Source organism: Colletotrichum costaricense (genome assembly GCF_030867565.1).
Source record: "Colletotrichum costaricense strain IMI 309622 chromosome Unknown Scaffold_3.1, whole genome shotgun sequence".
Lineage (NCBI taxonomy): Eukaryota > Fungi > Ascomycota > Sordariomycetes > Glomerellales > Glomerellaceae > Colletotrichum > Colletotrichum costaricense.
In genome coordinates, this window is record NW_026848232.1 from 3,345,994 (window position 1) to 3,365,630 (window position 19,637).

General features: G+C 55.4%; 7 protein-coding genes across 7 annotated transcripts; 4 read left to right on the top strand and 3 right to left on the bottom strand.

The window, feature by feature from the left end:
- Positions 1 to 59: 59 nt before the first annotated feature.
- Positions 60 to 516, bottom strand: CCOS01_03964 (37S ribosomal protein S19; the record flags this gene model as incomplete). Its single annotated transcript, XM_060452147.1, has 4 exons — positions 60 to 93; positions 149 to 328; positions 400 to 415; positions 474 to 516. 4 exons carry the CDS (start codon positions 514 to 516, stop codon positions 60 to 62), a joined length of 273 nt encoding a protein of 90 aa, XP_060318412.1.
- A 348-nt stretch (positions 517 to 864) lies between these two features.
- Positions 865 to 1,125, top strand: CCOS01_03965 (uncharacterized protein; the record flags this gene model as incomplete). Its single annotated transcript, XM_060452148.1, has 1 exon — positions 865 to 1,125. The coding sequence occupies one exon, from the start codon at positions 865 to 867 to the stop codon at positions 1,123 to 1,125; it is 261 nt and encodes an 86-aa protein (XP_060318413.1).
- Positions 1,126 to 2,421: 1,296 nt separating this feature from the next.
- On the top strand, positions 2,422 to 3,621 carry CCOS01_03966 (cellulase; the record flags this gene model as incomplete). The annotated part of the gene is made up of 4 exons (XM_060452149.1): positions 2,422 to 2,619; positions 2,671 to 2,784; positions 2,850 to 3,446; positions 3,511 to 3,621. The coding sequence occupies 4 exons, from the start codon at positions 2,422 to 2,424 to the stop codon at positions 3,619 to 3,621; spliced, it is 1,020 nt and encodes a 339-aa protein (XP_060318414.1).
- Positions 3,622 to 5,168: 1,547 nt separating this feature from the next.
- Positions 5,169 to 5,920, top strand: CCOS01_03967 (phosphate transporter; the record flags this gene model as incomplete). The annotated part of the gene is made up of 3 exons (XM_060452150.1): positions 5,169 to 5,185; positions 5,307 to 5,467; positions 5,526 to 5,920. 3 exons carry the CDS (start codon positions 5,169 to 5,171, stop codon positions 5,918 to 5,920), a joined length of 573 nt encoding a protein of 190 aa, XP_060318415.1.
- A 640-nt stretch (positions 5,921 to 6,560) lies between these two features.
- CCOS01_03968 (DNA repair protein) lies at positions 6,561 to 7,829 on the top strand (the record flags this gene model as incomplete). Its single annotated transcript, XM_060452151.1, has 2 exons — positions 6,561 to 6,650; positions 6,726 to 7,829. 2 exons carry the CDS (start codon positions 6,561 to 6,563, stop codon positions 7,827 to 7,829), a joined length of 1,194 nt encoding a protein of 397 aa, XP_060318416.1.
- A 681-nt stretch (positions 7,830 to 8,510) lies between these two features.
- CCOS01_03969 (WD repeat domain-containing protein) lies at positions 8,511 to 11,276 on the bottom strand (the record flags this gene model as incomplete). The annotated part of the gene is made up of 4 exons (XM_060452152.1): positions 8,511 to 8,770; positions 8,822 to 10,738; positions 10,802 to 11,077; positions 11,141 to 11,276. 4 exons carry the CDS (start codon positions 11,274 to 11,276, stop codon positions 8,511 to 8,513), a joined length of 2,589 nt encoding a protein of 862 aa, XP_060318417.1.
- A 2,220-nt stretch (positions 11,277 to 13,496) lies between these two features.
- Positions 13,497 to 18,317, bottom strand: CCOS01_03970 (uncharacterized protein; the record flags this gene model as incomplete). The annotated part of the gene is made up of 2 exons (XM_060452153.1): positions 13,497 to 13,679; positions 13,731 to 18,317. 2 exons carry the CDS (start codon positions 18,315 to 18,317, stop codon positions 13,497 to 13,499), a joined length of 4,770 nt encoding a protein of 1,589 aa, XP_060318418.1.
- Positions 18,318 to 19,637: the final 1,320 nt, after the last annotated feature.

The following is a 19,637-nucleotide window of genomic DNA, read 5'->3' on the forward strand; positions in this document are numbered from 1 at the left end:
CTGACAGACGCCGTCCGCATGCTGATGAACTTTTGAAATCCCAAGACCGTCGCCGCCTATTACATCCTGGACCAGATGAAGGGCTTTCTCGTGCTGCCAAATGTTAGCGCCTAAGAACCTCAACATCTCCAATATGGTTCCAACGTACGGCGAGAATTCTCCCAGCTTGTGACCGACCATGTCTTCCGTAATCGTCACGTCAATGTACGCCTTGCCGTTGTAAACCTGGAACTTGAGGCCGACAAAGTTGGGCAGGATCGTGGCGGAACGGGCCTGCGTCCGGATGGGTACAACCTTCTGTCCGGGGGCGGGGCGCACGATGGGGAGACTATTTGCGTCAAGGTCAGACTCGAGGCCGGTTCGATTGAGGGGTGTTCGCGGAGGGGAGGGAGTCCTTACGGGACAATGTGAGGTCCTATAAACGAATTGTCAGTTCACCAGGTTCGATCCGACATGACGTATCTAAGACTTACCTTTCCACACGGATCGCTTCAGGAGGTGTCGTGTTGGCTGCATTTTGGCGACTCCTTTTGCGATACGGGATTGATAGCTACTTCCACCTCCAAGTCACTTCTGGGCTGTCGCGATGCCACGCGGGAAGAATTTCCGAGCTTCCAGAATTCGGTTGAGTCACGTGAACGGCCGGTGCTCCGTGCTTGGGACCCGACTATAAGATACCGGCTTAGCTAATCATAGTTCGCTGCACGCAGCGACAACTTCTCCACCAATGTCACTGATGGGCGCAGGTAACTTGAGCCAGAGTTACTAAATCCAATAGTATCCGTTCCTCCCTCTACCTAAAGTCCCCAAATGATTTCAAGTTTCACGTGGAGATAGCAAAGATGGAGAGAGGCTTTCCAGATTATGGCCTTCGTACTTTTCTGTTCTGCTTCTCAGTGCACGCTCGGAAGGCCGTTCCATACTGCTTCAGTTGGCAACGGCGACGGTAAAGCAGAGTGTGCAGAGCTATCGATCAACTTGTTTCCTCAACCGCAAACTCTGTTGAAACGACTCAGTCCAAAGTTTTTCAATAGTGCAGCATCCAAGGATCTCCCTGCTGGCCGCCAACTCCCAAAGTCTACTGAGAGAGGTCCGCCGGCCACAAGTCTAGTGATTCTGGCTTGAACGGCTTGTTCCCCTGATCTCATGTCTTTTATATCACGTCATTGTACTCCGTACTCTATAAGCCTACTAACACCACCCTTCTCTGCCAGCCGTCTCCTTGAACAGCCACATCCTCTATTTGTAACCTTCTCGCGCCGCCGTCCCGAGTTCGCGGCTCAATTTGGCCCCCCTCGCAGCTCTCAAGTCCCATCTTGATGATCATTGTGGGGTTTGGCGATCCCTTAATTCCAGGTGCTATACCAGCGATCACGCGGAGGGAATTCCCCCGGCGACTTGAAACAGCCAACTTTATTCCCCCCCTTTGGGACCAACGACACTTCAAAGCCTGTTAGCGAACCACGAGTCCGACTTGTCAGTCTCTTTCTGTCTACTGTTGCGTCGCACTTTGCTTTTCTTGTCTCTCATGCCGGCACTTGTCACCCGCGGGAAATTTGCGCAAATACCGGAGCATGTCACCCTCCGCCACTCGACTCGACTGCCTGCCAGATTATCCCCGATCCCCCTTCGATGATGATGCCGTGTAGCCAAACAACTTCAGACTAGGCCTGCACGCAATCTAATCCAGGCGGCAAACGAAAGCTCCCCAACTGTACGACTGTACGAAGCAGCCGCATTGCTCGGCACTCTCGGCATCAAATGTGAACCATGAACCGTAGTTTGGCGCCTGCAAGGTCCCAGGAGGTCCAGCAGAACCAGCACTAGGAGGTCCAGGTCCCGAGATCGTGCTCTCCCCTACCGGGGACTACCCCACGCGGCACATCATCCATGCCAAGCAAGCTTAGTTTGGTGAGGCTCGCCGCTTCCACGGGCTCCAGAGTGTCCAGACTAGACTTTGAGAAGCAAAGTGACCGGCCCCCCCTCGTTGATTGCGTTCCCTCTTTTCCCACAAATCGTGTGGTGTTTTGCCATTATACATGCCATTATACATGGGACGGAGCAAGGGACTCCGTCATGATATTGTAGGGGGGTGACCTGGTGATTCTCCCCCAAACGTTCGTAACAGGCAACTTTTCCTGTCGACAGTCCACTATTGTCCATGTGTCGGTACCATCTTTACCATCCCGTCCCACCCCCCTGAACTGAACTGTAAACGAGAGACGGATGAGAGAGGAGACGAATGAGGAGATGAGGGAGAGGAGGAAGACTGAGAGAGAGGATCCCGGCCACGAGGATATAAAGTCTGCCATACCTCGGAGCCACTCTAGGGTTGATCTTGGCTATTGCTTGGACTGCATCCGACCTGTTTACCTTCTTTTCTAGTCTAACCCTTTTCGTTCCTTTCTTCGATCAAGAATCATGAAGTTTTCCAACATTGCTCTCGGAGCTGCGTCCGTCGCATCGGTCCTGGCGGCCCCCATTGACGGCGCCAAGGAGAAGCGCGCCGGCAAGTTCCTCTTCACTGGTGTCAACGAGAGCGGTGGCGAGTTCGGTCAGGGTACCCTTCCCGGACAGCTGGGCAAGGAGTACACATGGCCCAACAAGACCGCCATTGATGTGAGCAACACAGACGATGATGCCATGAGGTAGCTGACTTGGTGGTTTTAGACCCTTAGAGCCCAGGGCCTCAACACTTTCCGTATCGGAACGATGATGGAGCGTATCATTCCCGACAAGTTGACTGGTACGATCAACGAGACCTACTTCTCTGGTCTTGAGGATGTAAGTCTTTTGCGCAGCCTGCGGATGGTGGACATACGTAAGGTATCCTAATACTTTGGTCGCAGCTCGTCAAGGACGTCACCTCCAAGGGCTCCTACGCCGTCATCGACCCCCACAACTACGGCCGCTACTACGGCAACATCATCACCAGCTCCGCCGACTTTGGTGCGTGGTGGAAGACGGTGGCCGCCCGTTTCAAGGACAACGACAAGGTCATCTTTGACACCAACAACGAGTACCACGACATGGACAACACGCTCGTCCACGACCTGAACCAGGCCGCCATCACCAACATCCGCGCGGCGGGCGCCACGAAGCAGAACATCTTCATCGAGGGCAACTCGTATTCTGGCGCGTGGCACTGGATCGAGAGCGGCTCCGGCGACGCCCTCAAGAACCTCACGGACCCGTCCGACTCGACCGGCAAACTTCTCTTTTACGAGATGCACCAGTACCTCGACACGGACGGCTCCGGCACCAACGAGGCCTGTGTCAGCAGCACCATTGGCGCCGAGCGCCTCGCCGTTGCCACCAAGTGGCTCAAGGACAACAACAAGCAGGGTGTTCTCGGCGAGATTGGCGCTGGTGTCAACACCCAGTGCGAGACTGCCGTCAAGGGTGCCCTCCAGCACCTCGCGGACAACTCTGAGCAGTGGAGAGGTGTAAGTGGTTCATGTTTTCAAACGTTTCTCTTATGCTGATAGCCGCTAACAATCGCCAATGCAGGTGCTCTGGTGGGCTGCTGGACCTTGGTGGGCGGACTACATGTACTCCATGGAGCCCACGACTGGAAAGGCATACGGAACTTACCTCCCGATTCTCAAGAGCTTCATTTGAGGCTATTCCGGACATCGGGGTGGATACGTACCTTTTACGGGGTGCATATCGACGGAAGTGGAGCATGCGGCCGGCGCCACGTGATTTTGACGGCGGCGTTGTTGCCGGAAGACGCAGTTACCTGTCCGTGGACATGGTTGCTGAAGTCTGATGAAATTCTCAATGTAGATATTGATCGTGGGTATCCTGGCCCCTGGTGTACATATCTGGAATATGAAAAGCCCAGTTTCATTCGTATTTGCTGTTGCACTTGTGGTGATACAGGTGTAGTTGTGGATTCGTGACTAACTTTTACGATAAGAACAGCTGGTAGTTGAGGCAATCACGAATTGGGTAGTTGTCAGTCACAAAGCGATAGGTGAATGATAGCTGATGCTAGTGTTGGTTGATTATCAGCGATGCATGACCAAATCTCAGCTGTAAGATGAGGCAAAAAGTGAGCTGTCTCAATCAGGCAGGTGGTGGATATAGCTGACAGGATTCCCCACGTTGCAATTTACGAACGTGTCCTCTCACCTTATTTTGTTGGAATTGGCATCGCTGATCTCGTAGTCCGAGCCTCCAACAAGAGTCGCCTGCCTATATGATCCCACAAGTCAGAAGAGCCTGCCTCTCACAAGAACCTCACACATCTGAAAGTCCCAAGTGCAAACGCGGGGAATCGGACTTGTCAGAATTCAAGGCCCGGTGGCGTTTTCTCCAAGTTCCCAGCCACTGAATGCGTGGCATGTTGCCTTGGGTAGTTTTTGTCTTAGTCTTAGCACCCTTCCTCGGCTTCAGGCAACTCAACAGTTGCAATGTGCCGTCTCGCATATGTGCTACAGAGAGACGATAGAGAGGCACACAAACAGACAGACTATTTTTTTAATACAATGTTACCAGAGGAAGAGAGAGACCTTGAACAATGTGATAAATCATAGAGGTGAGGCTCGCCAGGTACAGATACAGGCAACACGCGCATGCGCAGACACCCTTGCATGACCCCGAAAAGGACCAAAAAGAGTGCAGCGGAATGCTACAGAAACTGACAGAGCTTTGGACTAAAAATTGTGCTATTTTGCAATTCGCCATCCCGCAGCCCGCTGGACCCCGAACTTAGCACGCCTTTATGGTAGGCCAGGAGGTACCTACCCAGGAAACCACCATCTAAATTGCAGTGCTGCACACTAAAAAGGTACCTCCCTCATCCAAGGGTACCTCCACCTCCTCCAACTCCACCCCCCAGCCAGGCCGCACACACACACACACACAACCAACCCACTGGACGGGCGCCGTTTCGACCACCTCACCCTCTCCGAGTGTCTTCCCCATCGCCCCCAAAGACGCCCTCGCCCTCACGCGCTAAACCGTACAAAAACTCGCCAACTCCACGCCGCGCCGTCTTCGCCTCTGCATCCTGCCAGCCTCCTCCTCTGCTCTCCTATTAATACCTTAAACCAACCAGCCCTCTCTCTCTCTCTTGCGACCTCGAGGTTCTTCGCTGTCCTCGTCCTTCTTTCCAATTATTCCCAATCAAACTCCCATTAGTTCCGTCGCAAACCGCCAAAATGGTCAGCCCTCAGATGTACGTTGCCCCCTCTGCGTTTCCATCCATCGCACCGAATCGCATTGCAAATCTCTGATTTCAATGTTTCCTTGCGCGCCTACAGCAACGACGTCGAATACCTATACTGACAATGCCGCAGCACCAACCTGATCATCATGCTCGGCATGGTGCAGGTCTCCCGCAAGGTCCCCTTCGAAGACCCCAACGTACTGAACATGTGCCGCGCCGGCTACATTGCCAGCAACATCATCATCGCCATCATCTACCTCTACGTCCAAGCTCAGATTAACAAGAAGAAGGGTGCGTTCACTTCGTGAAATCGTACAGGGTTATCGAAGCAGTTGCTGACAGACAGTAGACCTTACCACGCTCAAGTACGTCGAGCCCCCAGCGATGGGATCCGCCGAGGAGGGCAAGCTCGTCACCACCACCATCCACGCCTACGACACCACCCAGCTTCGCCAAGCCTTCCGCTCCCAGGCCATGGGTATCGCTATGATGGCCTTCATGCACATCTACATGAAGTACACCAACCCTCTCCTGATCCAGTCCATCATCCCCCTCAAGAGCGCCCTCGAGAGCAACCTCGTCAAGATCCACGTCTTTGGCCAGCCCGCCGCTGGCGACCTCAAGCGCCCCTTCAAGGCGCCCGCCGGCTTCATGCAGGGTCTCCAGAGCGGCCCCGCTGCCAGCGACAAGAAAGCCATCGAGACTGCCGAGCGTGCCGGCCGCGGTGGTGCCAAGGAGGAGTAAATGTCTGCTCGCTCTCGTCGCCCGTCGTAGTTGGTGCTTGGGGGAAAACGGACAGTCGTATTGTGAACAAAATACAAAATCAAAATAGGGGGTCACCATTGGTCATACAGGAGACGTTTTTTGGTTGCGTGCAAGGGTGGTCATATATGTTACTATACCCACCTGGAGGCAATAAAGGGATACGCTGGCACGACTGGGAAGTAAATTTTCCCAGCATGATGCGATTCTCTCGAAATTGAAGCGGCAATACTCCGTACTGGTCGCGTAGATGCTCAGTCTCGTCAAAATACAGCTCATTAATCCGCACTCTGTTCGTTTTCGCCATCTCTACCATGACTATTTCAAAGATACCTTATCTTACTCTGTAGCCTCCCAAAGGTACTTTTTATTAGCTCCAATTCGTGTCTGACAGCTCCGCCAGTTCCGTTCCCTCCTGCCACTTCGGTGTGGCTCGGTCACAGCAGCAGCAAGGCACGTGCGTTCGCGACTTCCGTAGTGACATAATCGTTTTCTCCAAAAAGTTGCCCCTCCGCGCGCACGAAGATTCACGTCTCCCACTTATATCCTCCATACCCGACCGTCTTTCTACACCACCACGACGCTTCAGATACTCTCAACTGTTTCCAACCAGACATTCGCAATGGTGCGCCCATCAACACCACCGCCAAACCCGGCAACGGCGCCGCTGCCCGCCAGGACCCCTCCAACACCAGCAGCAATCCGTCGCATGGTGAGTCAATGAATCCTCAAATCCTCAGTCTTCCTCGGACCTCCCCAGCACTAAACGAATGAATCCCCACCGCAGGAAGAATCCCGCCTCAAAGCGAAAGCAATCCGCGACCGCCGCGACGCCGAACTCGCCGCCTCAGGCGCAATCCCGACTCCCAAAACCGCCTCGGGCTTCGTAGCCACCAATGACGTCCACATCACCAACGCCGGCGCCTCCCAAGCGACAGACATTTCCCGCAAACGCCCACACTCTTCCATCTCAACGTCAAATCCTGCTGCTGCTGCTGCAGAATCGCACCCGTCAACGAACCGCGATGCCCGCGACACAAACGCCGCCCCGCGCCCGGCGCGCAACTTTGCCAAATTCGTCGACTACAACATGTCCGCCATGACAGACACAAAGGGCGGCTTCCTCACAGCAGAAGACGACCCGCACAACACGGCCCTCGTGCCCAAGGTGAAACCGGGCGGCCCGCCCCAGGAAGAGAAACCAAAAGGCATGTCCTCGCAGGAATGGGAGCGCCTCCAGCTCCTCAAGAAACTCCGCCGGCAGAAAGCAGGACCCTTTGAGCCCGGCCTCAGCGTCCTCGCCGACTCCACCATGCGCAAGAAATGCGCCGACTGCTCCTCGTACGAAATCGACTTTGTCTGGGACGAGATTTTTGGGATTCAGGTCTGTCACGCCTGCAAAGACAAGCTGCCCGACAAATACTCGCTCCTCACAAAGACGGAGTGTAAAGAGGACTATCTCCTCACCGACGAGGAACTCAAAGACGCCGATCTCCTCCCCCACCTCTCGCGACCGAACCCGCACAAGTCGCACTGGCACGACATGATGCTGTTCCTCCGTATGCAGGTGGAAGAGTACGCCTTCACGACGAAATGGGGCTCCGCCGAGAAGCTCGACGCCGAGTTCGCCAAGCGCGAGGCCGACAAGAAGAGGCGCAAGGAGGCCAAGTTCAGGGATAAGCTTAACGATCTCAAGCGAAAGACCAGAACTGAGGCCATTCGCAGACAGCAGGCCACCACGGCCGCCGGCGCGGGACCGAGAAAGTTTGGAGACTCGGTGGGCGGTGGCAAGCACGTTCACGATTGGGGACGAGCGGTTGAGAATGAGGAGGGTATGACGGTGAAGAAGTGCAACGGATGTGGCATGGAGGTCGAGGAGTTGGAGTTCTAGGCCTCATATTCCATGATTTTGTCCGCGGTCAGCAGACCTTCCTTCATTCACAGCAGCGACAGCAGCAGCCTTGATGATTTATAACAACAGCTTATCTTAATACCCAGAATCATACAATCATCTATTCTCTTCACCCGTAAAGAAGAAGCTATGTACGTAGAAACAGAGACCATGGTCCAGAGTCCACCAAACGACAGGCAAGCAAAGGGGGACGTCGGTCGGTTTGGTTGGGCTGGTTGGTGAAGTGTAAGGGTATCGACGTGTGATGAACAATAATGATGCCCCAGTACAATATTACAACAGGACGCGGATCGGCCGCGCCGGTCCACGCCCCCTTATCCTGTTCCATTTCATCCCCTCGTTTTCTGTCTTTTCCCTATCTGGCTCGCGAGCCCACTGCTGCAGCCAAAAGCCCCGAGAGTCTTATACTTCATGCCCAAAATACAAGTTGGAAAAAAAAAAAAAAAAAGTCCCACAACACCCTCTTCATCATCTTCTTCTCCCATGCTCGGACACAATCAGCTCGGAGAGCAGACCATCTTTTCAGACATCCATCCCGTAGCAAGTAATGACCCAAAGACAACGCCATTTCAACGGACGCTATGCTGCTGCTGCTGTTGTATATTTTCTCTCTCTCTCTCTTTTCCTGTCTCTTCCTCACTCAACCACAACCTCCGCCGTCTACCGCGCAAATACCTTCACCACGCCATCCCCACCACCGCTAACAACCCACTTGCCGTCTTGACTCCAGACAACAGAGCAGACGCCCTCACCACGCATGATGCGGTGACTCGTAATCTCCTGCGTGCAGGATCGCTTCTCGAGACTCCAGAATCGCAGCGAGGCATCATGGCCTGCGCTGACAAGCTCGCGGCCGTCTGGACTAAGTGATAGGCCCGAAATCGATGCCGGGTGGGCCAGCATGTTGTAGGTACATTGGCCTGAGCGTTCAATCAGCACATCATCGCACACATCTGACTTTCATAACTTACCGCTGTTAGCATCGAAAAAGCGGACGAACCGGTCCTCGTGTCCAGATATAATGACGCCTTCAACCCCGGATCCTGCCATGGATCTGCCTCCACCACCGGTTGGTCCACCGCCGGCACTGCCATCTTCCTCAGACAGCCCGCCCTGGGGCTGTTCCAAACCAACTGTTGTCGCAACAACAGCGTTGACACTGGTGTTGATTGAACCGTCGTATGTCTCGGAGCTGTCCATTGTGCCAGTCTGTTCACCTGTCCGGGTATCATAGACGAGAATGGCTGCGTCAGAGTAAGAGACGACGAACGTGTCGCCGCTAGGGCTGAGGGAAGTGATGCATGTAGGGCTGGCGTCAGAGCCATCCGGCCTCTTAATGTTGTGGACAAGCGTGTGGTTGAAGGGGGAGCTCGATGCCATATTGGGCTGCGGGGTGCTAGAGAAGGCACTTCCAGAACTCATCGAATTACCGCGGACACGGCCTCTGCTGCCCGTCGGACCAGCTCTGTTCGTTCCCGGCTGAGGTGAGGTCAACTGAGGCGGCGCGCTGACGGACCACAGACGGACAGATCCATCAGCGCCGCCAGAGACGAGCAGGATACGATCGGGGCTTCCGTATTGGCTGTTCTGGCCGAAGACTGCGCCCAATGTGGTCGGCAGCACGCACAACGCCCATACAGCGTCGGTGTGGCCCTCGAGGGTAGCCTTGGGGTCAACTCTACCACGTTCCCATACCCTGATGGTAGCATCTTGACCGCCGGAAAAGATCCAGCCGTCACCTTGGGCGCGACCACCGGTGGAGAAGTTTGGCGAAGGCGACCAGGACGTCAAACAGAGCACGCCTCCAGCGTGACCACGATGAGAGAAGTTAGCTGTCACGTCGAGATCTGACGCAGCATTGGTCTGGCCATGGTTATCGGCACGAGGAATGTGGAATCGCTTGATCATGCCATCATCGCCTGCTGTGCAGATCTCAGGTTCACCGGGGCTGCCACCACCAGAGAAGATGACGGTGCGTACGGTGTCCAGATGGCCTCGCAGGCCGAATCGAAGTTTGAAATTGCCCGTTTCGGCCTTCTGAGCAGCCGAATTCAATGATAGCTCGTGGTCTGCGCTGCGTCTCCGCGACATTGATCCTTTGCGGCGATGGGAGCTCGGTCCACGGTTGGGCGACTTTGGAAGATTGTCTGCGGTGGGGAATGCGTCGGTATCGGGCCTGTTGGTGATGTGCTGTAGAGATTGCGACGAGTTGGCATCGGCAAATGATCCGTCGGAGAAGTCCCAGCCGTCGGTCTCAGGGGCAGGGCGACTAGGTTGAGATTCTTCCGTTGGCTCTACGCTACTGATGGACTCGACGGCATGGCTGGGGCGTTGCATATTGTCGTCGAGCATACGGCCAGTTGCCGACATCGGCTGAGGCCATTCAGTGCCGGCGGCATACATGACAGGGGGTGCAGGTTCTTGTGCGGGGGGTGGCATTTGCTGTTGGTGCTGTTGTTGTGGTTGTTGATGCTGCTGCTGCTGCTGCTGTAGTTGCTGTTGCTGTTGCTGATCGACAGGTTTGACTTGGAAACTCGTTGGTTGACTTCGCTGCATCGGGGGTGCATGATTCGGGGCGGGAGGTGGGCGGTTGGCTTCGCGGACATGGTTTTGTGGCACAAGAGACGATGAGGCAAAGGGGAAGGGCGGCTCCTGGAATGGCTTACCACCAGGTACGCCAAACGGCTCGCCTTCGCGCAGGTCCTCGAGTATAGGGAGAGGGGGCGAATCTCGTGGTGGTAGAGGATTCGCCGGGGTAATCATCAGATAGGTAAACTCGGCCTGGCACTGATCCAGGAAAGACTTGAGGTCGGCCCGCTGCGATTCATCGTCGGCTTTATCGACGTCGAGCTCGCCACCATGGGCATCGAATGGTTTCTTGGAGGAAGCTGCATAACACTGTTAGCTAATGCTTCGTTTGTCATTTGGTAGAGCGAGGACTGAAAACCCACGTCGGAGCTTCTCCTGGACCAGGGCAGCGCGATCCTTTTCAGCATTTGCAGCATCTTCGCCTGCTTTGGCACCGCCCTTGAGCTGTGCAGCCTGGTCTTTAACCTTCTTCTCGAGAATGGCGACGTATTTCTTAAGTGCCTTTTGCGTTGCGTCGGCCCTTCTTGCCTGGCCTTCGAGGGAAGCTATCCTAGCCTTCATCTCCTGGCGGTCAATCTCCCAAGCATTCCTGTCCCGCTCGTGACGGTGCCATTCGGTTTGGAGGAAGCGCATAACACCTGAAGAGCATCGCAGTCAGTACAAATGACGAAGAGACTCAATGGTCGCGTTAAGCAACGTACCCTGTAGTGTATACTCGGTCGCATGAGGCTGGTTGCCGCCGTTGCCCTGCATCGCGCCGCCCATCTCGTTCCCTCCAGGCCCGCCCATGCCGTTGCCTACGTTCGACCCCATACCCGGAACCACCTGCCAGCTCATACGCGCGCAAGGGGGGACTGGTCCCCAACGGGCAGCTCAGCACTGCCGTCGAATGTGGGAGGAGATAGATACGAGGTGTGGGAATCGTCTCGTCGGTGGTCGTTACGCTGTCGGGATGGGTTCCTTCTCACGGATCGTCCCGCTGGGCGCAGTAGTCTGCGCGCCTTGGTATCGTCTCGAGGTGATGATGGTGCGTCGTCCTTACATCAGACGAGCAAAAAAGTCAAAAGGTATCGGCGGCGACTCGTCGAGGAGCTGGCGCAGCGGTCTTTGCCGTCGTGGTCGTGGTCGTGGTGTCGTGTCGTCGTGAGGTGGGAAAAAGGTGGTTGTCAATCCAAATCCAGGTCCAAAGCCCCTAAAGCGGTGGTCGGAGCTGTGTTTGGTGCTGTTGGCGTTGGCACACCCCTGGTCAATTCAATTGGAGCTTTGCTGCTGTCGCGTTGGCGTCTGTCTCTCTGTGTGTCTGTACGGTATACTCTGGATGGTCGGGTGTACCTGAAAGTGCTGCTGAGGTAAGGTACTTTGGAGTGAAAGAGTCCATGTACCTCGCAGCGGATGGGAAGTACACTCTGTCAAACGCAATTGGCCGGGTCGAGGGGGCGGAAAAACTACGTGTTGAATGGTTGGAACTTGAAAGGCGGCATGCCCTTGATGAAGTAGGAATTATCTCCCCAATAATAAAGAATACCTTAGATAACTTGGTTGGGTGAAAATTAGCAGCTTGGCTATAGAGTTGGCCGCAAAGATTTTGACTTCAATTCGGGCCAAGAGCACGGGCACAGAGACCTGGAGGGAGACCGTGAGAGGCATGTACCTATTCACTGCAAAAATGGAGGTATCTGAAGCGCTGCTTCTTTCCCATCACCTGTCTGAGTCTGACCTTGAGGTTCCTTCCTCACCATGTTCAAACTTCAAGGTACGTTCCTGGCTTGACTGCGTTGGCTCCTGCTGCCACAGGTCCCACAGGGCAGGCATTGTACCGTGCTGTGTGACTCGAGCTTTCCCCAAAAACTGAACAGCGACCGAGCAGTGAGCACAGGTGTCCTGCTCTTGCCGCCAGCCACTTGTCCAATCAGACAGCGCCTAAGAGGGTGTGAGGCTGTCAGGCATCAAGCCCTGCAAACCTGCAAGGTTCTGCCGTCTCTTCAGGGGCACAGGCCACATTGCTGCATCTCGATGGTTATGTAATAAAATCTTCCATCCTTGTCCGACGATAACCTCGCGACTATCTAGCGTACGTTGGTACCTTACTGTCGCATGCTTCCATTGAGACAATCGGGACGAGTGTCTTTTCCCACATCCTCAATATCTATGCGATGAGGTTGAGTTGAGTCAAATGTGGCGGTGCAACTGGGCTGCGATTCAATGCCTTGTACACCCAGCCCAGCCTCCTCCTGGCAAACAATCAGAAGTGGGCCTGGAACTGAACAGTGGAACGTAGCAAAAAAACATACAACACCAGGTATTCGCTGATCGTCACCGACTCAACTACTAGTCTGGCCCTCATCAGCTTGTCTATGGGAGAGCGGACGGGATCCCGAATTCTCTGATGGGTGTGGTCGTATGTGCTGGTGCTGGAAAGTTAGTCCCATAACAATGATCGAACAGCGCCCTGAAGCCTGAAGTAGAACAGCCTCACACTCCTACGCCTCACATCGCATTACACAACCAGTCACACGACCAACGTACCAAGCTAGATCATGCCTTGATATTCCTGTTTAAGACGGCGAGATAACGTCCCAATGGAATCATCCAACCCCAAGAATACCATAGACTCTGGGTTGTCGTCCAAACGCCCTCGCCCCTAAGCCTTTTCTGGTTCGTCTCAACACCCAAGCGTACCACTTATTACAACGGAAGGAAAAAAGAGAAAAGAAAAGGTTTGGGAATCTTGTCAGCCATCCACACGCAGATCCATCCATTGGAGCCCAAACGACTCCATTCGCATGCCTGTAATACGCCTCCCATTGAAAAACGTATTCACAGACCCCATTCTCCAAATGCCAAAGAAAACGCAGCCATATGTGCACTGAGGTATCGACCGTCGGCTATCGTGCCCACCGAGTCTTCAGAGGGACATATCCCCTCAACATCGTAACCATGCCTTGTAGCAAGGCCATCCTGCAAATGTGTATGGTGTCGAAATGTCTTATGTACTTGATATCGTCATGTCGTCATTGGGCCAGGTGTGAGAAATAACTACCCTCATCTGTCTGCTTCTCAAGCATACTGCTGCTCGTCCTGGCACGCGTCAATCACCCGCTTCGCGTTGACAATGATCTGCGAGAGGTTCTTGAGAACCGGGTCGTTGCCCGACGTGCTGCTGATGCGAACGAAGAGACCCTCGACGCGGGCCACCAGCATACCCATAATCTTTGGTGTAACCGCACGAGCGTCACCATCCTAAAGACTTGTTAGCATCGAATTGTTTAGACAGAAGTCAGAATGACTCACCATTTCGCCGAGCGAGACCTGGAGGCTGTGCACAACCATTTCGAGCCAGGCGATTCTCTCACGAGTGTAAGACTCCAGATTGAGACTGACCGTGGCAGTCACGGTTAAGAGGACGAGGTGCGGCAGGTTGCGGACGAATTCAGGGCTGTACTTGGACATATACTTTTCAAACACTTCCTGCTCACGGCCAGATTGCATCCAGCGAACGACAGCCTCCTCGGCTCTGCCTTCCTTCATCGGCTGGTTGACGACAGCAATGCGGGCTTGGAGATCGGCATCGTACTCATTGTTGGACTTGGCCACCGTGAGAGCCTGAGAGTGGCCGCTGTAGCTCATGGAGTGCTGCGAAGCCCTGTCAGGACTCTGCAGGTTGCTGTAGGCCTGACTCTGCATGTGGCTAGGAACCTGGCTGGGAACTTGGCTAACAACAGAAGGGGCGTAAGAGGGGGCCTGCTGGTGATGCGGCACCTGTTGAGGCTGCTGCTGCTGCTGCTGCTGGGCTTGAGCCTGAACACGGATCATCTGCTGCTGGAACTTGAGGAACTCGTTCTGGAATTGCTCCTGGGACGCCGCCATGCTCGAGATCGTGCCAGTAAGACGAGTCACGATGGCAGAAAGTTGATCAACCTTGTTGCTCTCGGCGAGGCGCTGGGCGTTGAGAGTCTCCATCTCAGTGCGGTGCTGCTTCTGGAGTTCACCGACCACTCGCTGGCAAGCCTGGGTCGCCATGTTGGTGAAGGAGGGAGCCAGGCGAGAGGTCAAAGTGTTGACGACCTCTTGCTGGACGTTGGCCGCCACCGTGGCTCCGACTCTATCCGAGATGGCCTTCACAAAGTCGCCATTCTGCAGCGCGTGCTGAGTCGCGGAAGGAAGGGCCTTGTGAATTTCCTTCTGAACGGAGTGCGAGACTTGGTTGTTCATGCTCTTGGTGAACTGGTCAGAAACAGCCTTGCCGGCGACATCAGCAATAGCGGGAATAACCGCGTTGCTGAACTGTTCCTGGATGAGGGCCTCGAGAACCTTTTGGGTGTTCTCGTTGAGGACCTCCGAGACCATGTTCAGGAGCTTGAGCTGGCGGTCGTCGAAGTCGGCCTCGCGAGCACGCAGGCCCTCGTCAATGCGGCCGTGGAGCGTCTTGAACGATGAGTTGAGCAAGTTGTTGAATCCATTCTGGAGGCGAGTCTCCATGCTGCTGATTGCTGATTCGACAGACTCTTGGGTGATGGAGTTCGAGTTGGAGTTGTTGCCGGAAGATTTACCCGAGTCCTTGGAATTGGAATTGTTGTTGGAAGGACCAACACGGGACGAGCCGTTCGTTTGCTCGTTGCCGGCAGCAGCGGCCGCCGCTGCGGCTGCTGCGGCTGCCTTCTTCTTGCGGCTCTTGCGCTCCTGCTTTTCCTCCTTGACAGGGGCGGGAGCAGGAACTGGCGTCTCCTCCTCCTTTGGCTCCGCCTTGGCGATCTTGACCGGCGTGACAGACTCGGGACCGCGACGGGGAGTGTTGTCATCGTGAGAAGGTGTGGTCTGCAGAAGGGAGTCCTTGGCAATGTTGCGAGCCGAGGGGTGGGTGCCTTCGGCATTCTGTTGGTTGGGCTCAGCGGGCTGGCTGGCGGGGGGCTTGAGCTTCGAAATAGTAACAACACCAGCGTCAACTGCGTCAACGGGTGCCAGGACCTTGTTATCCTTGGTCCAACCGAGCTCAGCCTGCTTGATCAAAAGGCATGCGACTCCCTTGGAATGCATGGCATAGAGTTCAAACAGAGTAGGCTCGTCGGTTTCTTGAGCCATAGCAGGGTTGCAGAGAATGTCGAGACTACGCAGGATGCCACGGTTTGCAAACGAGTATTCACGAACGCCGCTGATAACGGCAGTCGAGTCGGGCGCGGGGATGGTGGTGTCCTGGGCAACCAGGCGCTGGATGTAGTCCACCTGCGAAACGCTCTTCAAGTTGTACTTAGGAGCCGAAAGATGCGCAAAGTAGATGGAGTTGCGGGTCGGGTGCCCGATCACCAGCATGCCGGTAGGAGGGTGGTACATGACACTGCAAACAGCGTCAGACTCCTTGGTGTGGGGAAGGTTGAACTCTTGAACAGGTTTGCCGAGCGCAAGATCCCAGAGCTGCAGAGTGTGGTTCTGCTTCATTCCAATGATCATATAACGCAGAGCGCAGCGCTTTTGGTACGGGCGAAGCTTGTCGACCAGGAGAACAGATGTAGGCCACGCCTTCTCGCCCTCGGGAGTGCTGGTGAGGGTCATGAGAGGTTCCTTCACCTCCAGTGAGGTGTGTGCGGGAATGGGCGCACGAGGATCGCTGCCCTCCTTGGCGGCAGTCAGGTCACGGACGTCCCAGAACTTGACACGTCCAGACTTGTCAAGAGACACTATCACGCTATCGTCCTGACTGAACGTGAAGTCTTTACCGGCCTTACCGGTGTTGATCTTCAACGAGCACTGCTTAGCCAATCTCTCCGTGTCGACGACGCGGTCGTGGCCAGGCTTGAACAGGTTGTTCTGCATGATGTATGTGGGCCAGATGATGTTGATGGACTTGCCGCGGCCAACGGCGAAGAACTCGGGGTGGATGGTGGACGTGCGGGCACGGGTCTTGAGAACGCCGCCAGGGGCATCGCCACCTTCGTGGGAAGCCATGGGGGGCAAAGCGAAGCCGTACTGCTCGGGGTGGGCATCCTCAATGTGGTCTTTCTCGCCGCTCTTGATCTGAACCCAGTAGACAGTGCCAGTGATGCCAGTACCAATGATGGCCTCGCGGTGGATGCCGGTGTGGTCAGTGGGAGTGACGGACATGGCAACATTGAAGATGCGGTCCTTGGTGTCGGTGAAGATCTTGGCGTCCTTGCCGTCGTCTTGCCTGATGACACGGAGACCACCAGCCTTGGACATGCCGTACGCCATGTAGTTCTCGGTGGCCGTGTAGAGATTGCGGTCAATTTGGTCGAACTCTTTCTTGAGACGGGCAATGTCCATGATGGCATCGTCTCTGAACTGGGGTCGAGGCTCGGTAGCGCTGTCCTGCAGAGCAATTGAGATCCAAGGCTTCATTGGGAAGTTGAAGACCTTTACGGGAGCGGGAGTTTCCTCCTCGATCACCACAATCTCGTCCTGGTCGGCGCTCTCCCAACTGTCGGCGACGGCATGGCTCGCAGCCTCCTCGATGATCTCGCGAACCTCCTCAGCCACCTCGGCGGAGACAACCTTTTCGAGGAGGTCTCTATTCTCCTCGCGTTCGAGCTCCTTCTTGATGGCTTGAGCAGCATGATGGGCGCTCTCCTCGAACTCCCTCTCGGTACGGGCGGTGTCCATATCTTCGAGGTCCTGCAGGTACTCTGGCCGCGACTGCTCTTCCTCAGCGCGGGCCAGAGCTTGCTGGGCCTCATAGTCGGCTTGCTGGGCAATATCGTGGATTGCCTCGGAAACCGTCTCCTTGTTCTTCTCGGCAGGGATGCTCGCATACGAGGCAGTGGAGCCAGGCGTAGGATTAGCAAGCTTGTCTGCAGGAGAAGAACCGTGGCCGAAGCTGTGACGAAGGCGCTCGGGGCTGGCCAAAGGGCTGCGGTGCTCGTTGACGATGCGCTTAGACTCGCTTCCGTGATGGGAGTGATGGGAATGGTGAGAGCTCGGCGAGTCGTGAGCCTTTTTGAGGATCTGGAAAGCCGGACCAGCAGGTGACTGGCCAGACGACTGAGCTGGGGCAATTCCCGAGATTGAACCCGTCTTGGGAGTTCTGTTGTGTGGCGAAGTGATTTGAGACTCGTCGAAGCTGCTGCCGTTGTGGTTGGCATTGTAGCCATACTGCTGCTGGTTCTGGTGCTGGTGCTGGGCGACGTGGAGGTTCGAATCTTGGGTGGAAGGGAACGAGTAGGCGCCATAGTTGCCGCTCGATTGAGCGTAGCTGTTGGGGTCGTACTCGAACGAGTTGGAAGCCATGTGGGACAAGTTGGGAGCTTGGCCAGCTTCAGCAAGCACCCTGTGAAGGATGTTTTCGCCCGCCTGAGGGGGGTTGGAACGGGTGGACTCGGATAGAAGCAAGTCATTCTGACTGGGCTTCGGACGGTTCAGCAAGTTCAAGAGATAGGCGCGCGTATCGTCGGGGGGCGACGATGCGCCAAAAGTCGAGAAGGAGCCGTTTTGAGGCGGCTCGGAACGCGACTCCTCGCCATCGTGAGCTCCTTTCATCAGAGCGGCGAGCAGGCCGGTAGGGTCGGCCGGGGCGCGGGCGGGTGCGACGATCTGCGTCGGAATGGACGAAGGCATCGTCGAGGACGAGTCACGGCCTTGCTGATGAGGCTGAGGCTGGGACTGGTGGGGCTGATGCTGCAACTGTTGATGCTGGTGATGCTGCTGCTGCTGCGGTGATTGTTGGTAGTGGTGCTGCTGGGCTTGCTGCTGCTGGGGAGACTGTTGCTGCTGCTGTTGCTGCTGCTGATAGCCTTCCTGGCGAGCCTGCGCAGCCGACGCACTTCCGATACCGCTGAACTTGAGCAAATTCAGCAAATTGTTGCTGCGATCGCCGTTGGAGGGCATGCTGCCACCAGGGGGTGTCGGTGCGGGAGGCATGGGAGACACCATGATGGCGCCCGTTGATGTGAGGAAGTTTGGGGGAGGAGGTAAGAAGAGATGCAGAGAGTGGCAAGGGACGTGGTCCGACGAGGGAAATGAAGGACAATTGACGAGCAGACCCTTCCGTCGTTACACGACAGTGTGATGATTTTCTTGCAAATTGAGGGTTTTTGAGGGAGGAGGAGGAGGAGGGAAGGGGAAAAAAAAGGTAAGGTAAGGTGAGGTTAGGTGAAGGTATGGGATATCGAAAATAAATTTTGGGACGGAGAATGGAAGGATGGGAGAGGCTGGCGGCGCTGGAATTCCTGAGAGCCCAACCTAAAGGTGGCACAACCCTGTAGCGCGAGCAACAGAGCAAGGAGCAGGGGCAGGGGGGTGACGTGGTTGAATTTTGAGAGGAAGGAACGACCTCTCGACTGCACCTGTCCGAAGTAGCACTTTCCGTGCTTTCCCCAGGTGTCTGGACGGAAGCAACAAAGGGCCGGCGCGTCTTTGCAGCTGCCCTGTACGGATAGGTATGGATGGACCTTAAGATACTAAGGTATACTGGAGGTAAGGTGGTATGTAGAAGCGCGTGCCCTGGAAGGTCAGGTAGGTATGTACAGTGGAGTGGTACCTAAAGTGCTAAGACAAGCCTGGACTGGAGGTGTCTGAGGCGGTGCGGGAAGCCAAGGTGCGATTTGCCAGCGACCACTCGATTTAGTGCAGCTTTGGGCCCGGGCGTGTCTTGGGGTCCTTCATTCGGCGGTGCCTTACTACGTAGTGCATGTAGTGCTAGCGCTGGTGCTGTTTGAGGCGATTTGGAGGTGAGAGGTTCCTGTTCCTGGGCAGGGAATGGAAGCTTAGGTAACGGAAGTATATTTCTTCGCCGGCTTGGGATGGAGAACTGAAGAAGAGCTTGGGTGCTGCTGTTGCTGTCGCTGCTGCTGCTGGCGGCCATGGGTGCTTGCTTGGGTGCAACGGGTGCTTGGGCAGACCGGCAGGATGCAGCTGGTCTGTGCGCTACGTGGCGGACGACGTGGGGACGTGCCACTGGTGGTCTTTCCTCCCCGCCCACACTGCTCCCACACGTACCAATTTTGGTTCATTACCTAATCATCCAGCATCTACTCCGTACCTTCCCCAGCAATCAAGCTGCTTGCAGAATCGGGTTCGTGCATACCTTACGGAGTACCGCGTACCTTACACAGCATATTCAATTTCCTGACGTAAGCAAGATCCCCAAATGCCTGTTTTGAGACCCCAGAGTCTGAGACAGCCTGACAGAGAGAAAGAGAGGCTGTCGCCTGCAACAGATCTGCACGCAACCAGTAAACGTCTTCGACGCCT